The following is an 8,816-nucleotide window of genomic DNA, read 5'->3' as shown; positions in this document are numbered from 1 at the left end:
AGTCAAGGAAAAAGCTGTTTTATGTTGCTTTTGATCTACAAAATCATACATTAACCTTTTACTTTCACTAAAAAGGACATCCAAAGTATTTCAAATGGGATATTACACTTTGTAAATTCCCTGCAAAACAGTCACAGGGTCCAGGGGTTTATAGTAAAAAACAATAATCCAAAAATATCTGCTAGTTTTTAAATAGCCACAAGATTAAAACCACTGCCAGGGAAAATGAGTAACACTGCTTATCTTTTTACATTGTAGTTTTCTGCTGGAAAACCTCGCATCCTGACATTTTGCTGTTTTCAATTTACTAGTCATCCTGTTTAACTACGATTTAATTGAACACGACAAGTATCTTCACAAGTATTACTGATGTCCCCGTACCTCACATAAAAGAATCTGATGTTGATGTAGATTCTCAGTCATCCTGGTCATTGTTCATTAAATGCATCAAAGTAACTGGATTTGTAGAGTGTTGCTGAAGATGTCTCACTGCTCCTCCAAGCAGCTTCCACAGTTTTCTGTTCAGAACTTTTATTGAAAGCTTGAACACGATTATTGGATATCTTAACAAACCATACAGCACAAGAACTTTAAGCAGCACTGCAATTCAAAATATGCAACCTCAACTAAATATTCAATACAGCATGATTCAGGGATCATTGATCCTGGTTGAAGAAGATAGATGTCCTGCAGGTTTTAGAAATGTCCTCATTGCAACATACTTGTCTGTGGGTAATTAGCAAACTTGTGCAGAGCTTGTCATGAAGCAGCACAAATCCAAGTCTGAATCAGGCAGGTGTAATGAGAACAAAGAATCACGAAAACTCACATATTTGGGAAAGGAAATTAATAAGAGATGAAAAATCATGGAATCTGCTTCCCCATCCACCCAAGCTACTATCAATAATTTTGCTCAACATCACAGCAGCTGCTCAGGCAAAAGAAGCTACACGTGCAATTCCAAACCCCTTTTATGAGCTGGCGATCAACCTCCCAATCCTAGGCTCCCCCTCATTCCTTCATTTGCAGGTCAAAATTAACCCTTCCCTAGCCACTTTTCACAAAAACACATGTAAGTGGGTATGAGACCGATATATCTGCACGTGTACACATAAAGGCAGCTACTGTGCTGGTGGCTTCCAGGGGAATTTAAATTAATGAGTGTAATCAGAAGCAAACAGGAAGCCATGCAAGGGCAATTAATACAAGCAAAGTGAGCAGAGCTGGTGGTTTGCTCGGCCAGGCATGGCTGGAGCTGAAGAGATGGAGGATTAAGATGCAACCGCAGACAAACCCCACAGCTTTTCCACACACAGCAGATGTCCACGGAGGGAAGGCGATGGGAGCCTGGCACAGACGTGCATCCACCAACCGACCACTTGGTCAGCCCGGCCCAATGCAAGCTGACAACCTCCTGGCAACACTCAGATAACACCATCTTTGCTGTTTAGTTTGAGAGCCAAGGGACGGAACTCAAGGGGGCCCCTGCGCTGCACACAAAGGGGACTCATTGCAAAGCTTCACAGTGGAGCTACTATGTGTGAAAGAGAGAGATAGAGGAAAATAAAGAGATAATGAAGGGAAGGGGGAGGGAACTGTGTGCAAGCTCAACTCAAGTACATCTCAATGTGAGGGACATTTTTTATAACCCTATTGTTGCCTCTGAGTTTTCTGATTGAAACATCCATGAGCGCTTGCATTTTATCAAGCATCCTCACAATATCTGCTCAGTAATGAATAAACACATCAGAACCAAAAGAACGACCGCGTGTTTTTTTTTTTTCTTTCATTGACACTAAACGAGAGTGTCATCACCCAGGATTTTTTCAGTCAGGCCGAGCTTTGTTGCCCTGAGTGGTGTTCATTCCCCCGGCGGTCTTGCATTTCCAATGTTTACGTGAGATGATGATGCGTGTGTAAGGATACACCACCAGGCTGAGGAGAAAAAAAAGCTGAGATGAAAGGTGACGACTGCCTCATCAGTCCAAAACAATTTGTGTTAAAATGGAAGAATGATGTCAGTTCTGACATTGGGACTGGAGTGAAAATAGATGCTACAGAGTAAAAAAAAAAAAAAAAAAAAAAAAAAGATATGTGCTGCACAGATAATAAATGCTCATGCACGCACCCAAGTGACCGGGTTGAAACAAACAACTCCACAGAAACTACAATGTTGCAGAGCTTCTTTAATCTTTGTGTAATGTCTACTAAATGCAGTTGTTTTGCATCTTGAGCCTTTATAAAGTTTTCTGGAATATTCATGTACAGTATGGCTCAGTTAAGTGTAGTTTTTATTTACTAAAGTGTCCTTAAATTGCATGACTCTCTGGCTTGAGTAGAGGGAGTGCACTGCCACAGTTCAAATAAAATCCTTGCAATAACGCTCAGCAGTCTCTAAGCTCCATTTCCCAAACAATATAGAATTTCCTCAGACACAGACACAGTGCTGGGTTGGAAAATTGCGGATGTTTTGACCCTGTTTCCGAGTTTCAGGGCATTCAGGTTTATGAAACACTACTGGGTTGGAGGGCGAGTCGAACAAAATGGCAAAACAACCATGTCAAAGTTTGATTGAATTACCCTCTAACATGTTGTGTCGGCAGGGGAGATATCATAGCCTATTGATTGATTTGCTTCCCACTCATAAATCCAGTTCTTTGGTGACCATGTAAGACAGACTTTAGGTAATATTGTGCTAAAGCTGCCTCTGACACCTTCTCCAGCTCAGATAAATTACCAACACTCTAGGAAGTTGTGAAATATGTGCTGCTTTGCTTACAAAAGCCAACAGTTTAATGTGTTTCTCTTTTAGAAGCCCATTACTTTAATGGAGGACAATTCAGGCATGAACATTTTAGTTTGCCTCCTGAATGTAGTCACATAGAAACTGCTTGCCAACATCATCTCATTCACCTTGTTCTTATTAACTGAGGAGTTTCTTAAATAATGTTAAGAGGATTTGTTTTTTTTCCCCCAATTCTTCTTCTTTTCACAGACAGGGATCAAAGCTTTCCTCTCTCTGGTGTAGCGTGTCTGCCCTCTTCTGGCTTCATGTTGTTAAAGGGTCAAGTCATATTGACTTGTAACAGAATTTAAATAAAATAAAGGTAAATATCTTTCTGTTTAGATTATTCCAAATCACATTGGATAAGAATGAACATCACTGTTACCTACTGAAAAAATAATGTATGTAGCAGATTATGACATTATTAAGTAAATATCTGTTGTTAACAGAAGAGGGTCATGGAAAAGCCATTACTTGTAACAGATGTAATCTTTTGAACTGACATAAAATACCATTAATATGAGTTTGTATTTAAAATTACTGATCTCAAAAGAACCCTCTTTAGAAACAATAGATGTATAAAATCATCAGGCTGTCAGCACAAAGTGTTTAATAAAGTCAGTTTTGATCACTAATGAGGCGTTTTCTTGGGGTCCAACCATCATCCAATCATTTCAAATCCAAGCTAAAAGCGGAAAATACGGATTTGAAATTAAAGCTTCACTTTCCATGGTTCACCACCCACTTGCTATTTCAAAGAACCATGAGTCAAAGTTTTTAGCATGTTTCTTTATGAGAAACACACTTCCCTATTAGAGGAAGCGAAGGGGAAAAAAAGATGACGAAAAAGAAAAAGCCCTCTGGAGACACAACCATCACCAGACGCCACTGCAGCGGTATTTTTGAACCCATGCGTCAGAGCTTTGCCCGTTCCCCAAACCGCTTATTAAAACCCAGAGAAGCCAAGTGCCATAAAGACAGAAGGCAAGCAGCTTGTTATTCTTTCTTAGAGGTAACCAGGCTGAGATCAATGGCTGCAGTGGTTTCTTCTCACCACAAATGGTACTGTAAAGCACAAAGGGCCGTGCGGCTCCGAACCATATAGTCACAGATATTAACTATTCCAGGGAGCTTTGAAAAAGCCTGCCAAGAATAATTTCCCACATGTAACATTTCCCACAAAGCCACAGAGCCGTACTGGACTACTGCGTGCCCCATCAGACCCTGCATGCCTTCACTGCGATGACTAAAGGAAAAATCAGGTCCCCTGTGTCAACAGAGGCATCTCAGAGGGGGTGACACCAGATGAATATTTAGTTTAGTCTTTATAAGGGTGGGTGTATGATACAACATATATATATATATATATATATATATATATATATATATATATATATATATATGTTGCATTTAGCCGCTGAGATGTGGATTAAAAATACCAGAGAGAGAAAAACAAATATTATTTCTCTAAAACTAACAAAGTCTATTAAGAATCATATTTGGCTGTTGAGCTCCTGTACACTGAGTTTTTATTGATGATGACGGGGCTAGAATGTCCCATTTACACCACATATTTAAGTAATTGGATTGTACCATGCATGTTAACAAGTCACCAAGCTTGTCCAACTAATTTGCATGTTGCGATCAGAACACTTTGCATGCACCATTGAAAGAGGAAGAGTACATTTCAATATTAGGTGTAAATGGAACATCATCCTCATCCTGATCCCCCTCTTACCTTTCCTGCAGAGCAGAGAGGTCTGAGTGTCTCATGATGTTCTCAGGCTGTATTCATTCCCTCTTGCAAAACTTCATAAATATTACTGTCATATGGTATTGGCCAATAAAAAAAAACATCATGTCTGACACATCGGAGCTCTGCTTTCCAACCGCAGCTGGTGAATTTTGATCTCAGATGTCTGACCAGTGTGGCAGATTGCCAGCCCATGGCATGTGTGGTTAAAACTACCTATAGGGCACATATCTGGTAAAATAAGTGGAAAATATATCATGCATAGACCCCGTTAATACCTATTGTGGCCTCAAAGGCTTAGACCCAATGATTCAGATTTCAGACTATGAATAAATCATCTGAACAACTTTTGGATGGCTCCCTGATCAAGACTTAGTCTTTCATTGCCTCTATATCTATATCCTTTTTGTTTCACTTTGGACTAAATTAGTCTTACATCCATCATGGGAATGTTGTGCTCCGCAAAAGGCATTCTCACAAAAGTCTAACATAACATTTTCCCACAGCTTCACTGTTCTATCAAAATGTTATTCTGAGGCCACAGTTGTAGTTTATAGAGATTTTAGATAATATAGATAGATTATAGCTGAGAACTAAAGGATGTTCAGTCCTGTAACATTAAATTACCCACTGTTTATTTAGTACACTACATAATAGTGTTGAATGACATTGATCCATTTGTGCCTATATGTTATCATCATCACAGCTTTATCATGATGAAGCCAGGTGACTTTTTTTGTTAACCAAAAGCACAAGAAGAAGAAATAATGTGAAATAAATGAGGAAAATGAATGTAGCAAAAGAGAAAATTAAAAGTAAATAGCACCTACACTACCAGATAGAATGTCTTTAAGAGATAAATCACCATGTGAAAATGGTATACGTTTCAGATTCATAGATCAAGACATAAAATAACTTCATTACCAAAGTTGGTGTTTTGAAAAGGGCAAGAAAAAACATTGTCTAAATATGATGTCACAGTCTGCAAAGATTCACCTGCAGTCCTCATATTTACTCACACAAATGCCAGTTCTACTAAATAAGCCATCATCCCTTCAATAAACTCATTAATAAAAGCACAACTTCTCTACTTTTAAGTTATTGTATTCATTTAGGAACTGTCATTAGAAAAAAAAAAATGTTATTCAAAGACTCCAAAGCACCCATCATACATTACAGGTTTCATGATTTAAACAGCAGGAAAATAATTATGGTTGTGAAACAATCATTAGTGGCTGGAATTTATGAGAAAACTGAAGTGCCTCATTTTAAGAATATTTATTTAAGAAACAACTATCTACGAAGTCTAACGTCTGAGACTTTTTCACACAAGAAACAGTTTTGAGCTACACTACCAGATAAACTTTCATTTTAGATATTTTGATTAACATGTGCCTATATATATATATACACACACCACAGACCTTAGCACCAGCACATTCGCTCTGGTTTGTAAGTGTACTAGAAATGTAAACATATTTAGATAACTTTTAATCACTTTGCAAAAGCACAAGACACTTTAATTATTAAAAATCCATTTTAATTGACTTTATTTCCAGATAAGAACAGTATTTGTATGCATCTTACTGTAATCTTTGCACATATTACATATTTACAAAAGTACACCCACCACTACATCCATATTCCATCTTGCATAAGGCACAAGCTGCTGAAGTACAATATACTTTGCAGAAACATGCAGTGTATTTAAGGCATTTCTAAAGTTTCCAGGACAAAGAGCAACATAAATTTTGTTTTCTAAAAAGCTAAAATAAATCCAGTAGAACCAAATTTAGAATTTTGCAATGCATGTAAGTTACACAATGTATTCATGTGAACTGGATTTAAGTAGTATCTTGCTTCCCATACGACTGTCTAAAAGACAGTATGGCATCTGACCTATGAAGTTGCCAGATCCAATATTTGACCTAATCTGCCACTGTAATGTGTTTAGACCATTTAGACAAGTGAAATGTAAAAAAAAAAGCACATTCAACCAGTAAAACAACCCCTTAGGAATAAATAAAGTTAAAGAAAAAGTCTGTGCTTTGCTTGTCATGAGTTGCAAAGATGCTGCAGTTCACTGGAGGTGTAGCTCAGAGCAGGTGCTGTCACCTCCATCCCCGGCAGAGCATCTTGTCCTCTGATCTTCAGCTTGATAAACTTTATCTTCCAGCTGTTCTTGTCCAGTGGCAAACGGATAAGGCCGAATATTTGCTCAAAGATGCCAAGACAGGCTGAATCTCTGTGGATGGTCCCAGCCACACCCACCAGCACCAAGCCATGAGGCGAGGCCAGGGCCTTGAGGCCGTGAGGCTCCAGGTTGGGACAGAACAGAAGGCGCTCTCCACGAGTCAGAGCTAAGAGGCGAAGGCTGACCACTTCAGCACCCTGAAGCTCATCTCTCTGTTCAATGGCAGCTCTGAGAAAGAAATATTTCATTTGATTTTAGAGGAGCAATTTCCTTCTTAAACTCTTCAGAAGGAAATGAAAACTGAGAACTCTTGCTCAAAACAAAAACTGTTATGAATGCAGAAAAGCTAGCAAACCACATCATAAATATAAGTACCACTCCCACTGTGCTGAATGGGAAAACTCATTTATATTTTTTTATCTTTATGTTTTAGTATTTTTACCTGGAGGCAAGTTGTAGTCTCACATCTGGCCAGAAGTGCTGTGGTCCCCATTCTTGAGGCTGTTGGCCCAGTGAAGGGTTCTGACTGTTTAACAGCTGAAAGAACCACTGGCAGAACTGGTGAGCCAAGACTAGTGGGTCAAATCCCTCCTTGATATCTCTTGAATCGGATGCTCTAGGCCGTCGTGTTACAGTGTCATCCACCTTAAAAGAGTGACATATTATTATCAAAAACGTCTATGTTGTACTTTAGTATTAAGTACTTGCCAAATACAAGTTATATATGCTTCTCAGAGGCTGCTAATAAACTTTTCTTTAGCTTATAACATGACAGCATGCCCAAAGCTTCCTTATACTGTTAACAGTTACACTCCTTCCTAAAACTGGTAATGTATTGTACTTTGTGTATTTCCCTAAATTATGAATATTTTTTTTAAATATAGTAACAAATAGTATTCGAGTTTCTCATTAAAAAGTTCGATGTAGTAAATGAAAACTAAGGCGTTTCCTTACTCGTCGTTATTATTACGTAATGAAAACATGTTGAGACAATGAGACTTCCAGTCCTACCCTACCTGCGCTGACGACCAGAGCTCCAGCGTCCTCTTCACCAGCTGGTGTTTGTCACTGTTAGGGGGCATCATCACCCCTTCTTTAGCCAAGTACTTAAATATCATATCACGCTGAACCTTTCTTCTTTTAAGGAGTTCTTCGGCATTTCTGGAAAACGAGAGAATCGTTTCCATTGCCTCTGCATTGACAGAATAAAAAGTGTAAGACAAAGTAATTACTACATAATTAATACCATATAATCCATCAAACTGTCTTCAGCATCCCTGGTGTTCAGAAAAAATCTGAAAACTACTCGTTTCTTTTTTAGATACATAAACATGTATATAACTAATGTAGCTGGCAGCAATCACTGTGATGTAAGATAGCTGTGTACTATTAGCCTACTTTTACTTGTTGTCTGGTACAAACTGAACATTTACCTGAAACGTTTTCGACAACAATCACCTTATTCGTAACCGTGTCACTCAATGACATCAAGTCGCCTGTTGTCATTAAACTCAGTATCTTTTTTAAACCAAGACGCTCCGTTTCCGATAATCCCGACATCTTTGAAAAACATGCATTTGATATCCAAATGATACATTTGTGTCCGACCAAAATTCCGTCCGTACGGAAACAAGTGTATGTGCTTAAATGCCCGTTCTAATCTACGACTGCTATGGCACTTATGTTTTAAAGTTGTTATTAGGCTACTATAATATTTGTTCACCATGATCCGAGATAAGTTCGTTTCTGTGCTTGTATGATGCAATAAGAAGAGTTTTCGGTGGTCAACCAAGTTTATTGTTCTTAATAAAAAAGAATAAAAAAATAAAAAAAAAGACGTCGAACTGGGCGTGAATGGGTCCGAATTCCGAGTTCAAGTGAAAGCAGCATCAAAGTGCTCTTGGATTTTTGGTTGTTTCACAGTTTAACATTTCTCATTATTTTTCTATCATCCAGTGAGACAAAAATATTTTCTTTCACTTACAAACAGGACCGCTGTTAGTGACATTTAGATTTTAAAAGGATTTTTTTTTTTTTTTTTACACAACGCTTATTGATATATTTTATTTATAGGTTACTTTGCC

The 8,816-nt window shown here is 38.2% G+C and overlaps 1 protein-coding gene across 2 annotated transcripts; it reads right to left on the bottom strand.

Moving 5' to 3' along the window:
- Positions 1-6,245: 6,245 nt before the first annotated feature.
- cUnh3orf38 (chromosome Un C3orf38 homolog) lies at positions 6,246-8,306 on the bottom strand. Of its 2 annotated transcripts, none has more exons than XM_079254846.1 (4): positions 8,166-8,306; positions 7,749-7,924; positions 7,175-7,377; positions 6,246-6,960 (listed from the first exon to the last, which is right to left on the bottom strand). In XM_079254846.1, the coding sequence occupies exons 1-4, from the start codon at positions 8,290-8,292 to the stop codon at positions 6,594-6,596; spliced, it is 873 nt and encodes a 290-aa protein (XP_079110972.1). In that variant the 5' UTR covers positions 8,293-8,306; the 3' UTR covers positions 6,246-6,593. The 2 variants fall into 2 exon arrangements, with proteins under 2 accessions (XP_079110972.1, XP_079110973.1); XM_079254847.1 differs by having other exon boundaries at positions 8,191-8,234.
- Positions 8,307-8,816: the final 510 nt, after the last annotated feature.

Source organism: Telmatherina bonti (genome assembly GCF_933228915.1).
Source record: "Telmatherina bonti genome assembly, chromosome: 15".
In the NCBI taxonomy this organism is placed as follows: domain Eukaryota; kingdom Metazoa; phylum Chordata; class Actinopteri; order Atheriniformes; family Telmatherinidae; genus Telmatherina; species Telmatherina bonti.
The sequence above is the reverse complement of the archived record's forward strand: the minus strand, read 5'-3'. Positions and strand labels throughout refer to the sequence as shown.

Bases quoted from the DNA above. Each gene is read 5' to 3' on its own strand.
- cUnh3orf38 (XM_079254846.1), bottom strand. From the start codon at position 8,292: ATGTCGGGATTATCGGAAACGGAGCGTCTTGGTTTAAAAAAGATACTG. The intron at 7,378-7,748 runs GTAGGGTAGGAC...CACTCTTTTAAG, and splicing joins AGCTCTGGTCGTCAGCGCAG to GTGGATGACACTGTAACACG. The intron at 6,961-7,174 runs GTAAAAATACTA...TTTCTTTCTCAG, and splicing joins AGACTACAACTTGCCTCCAG to AGCTGCCATTGAACAGAGAG.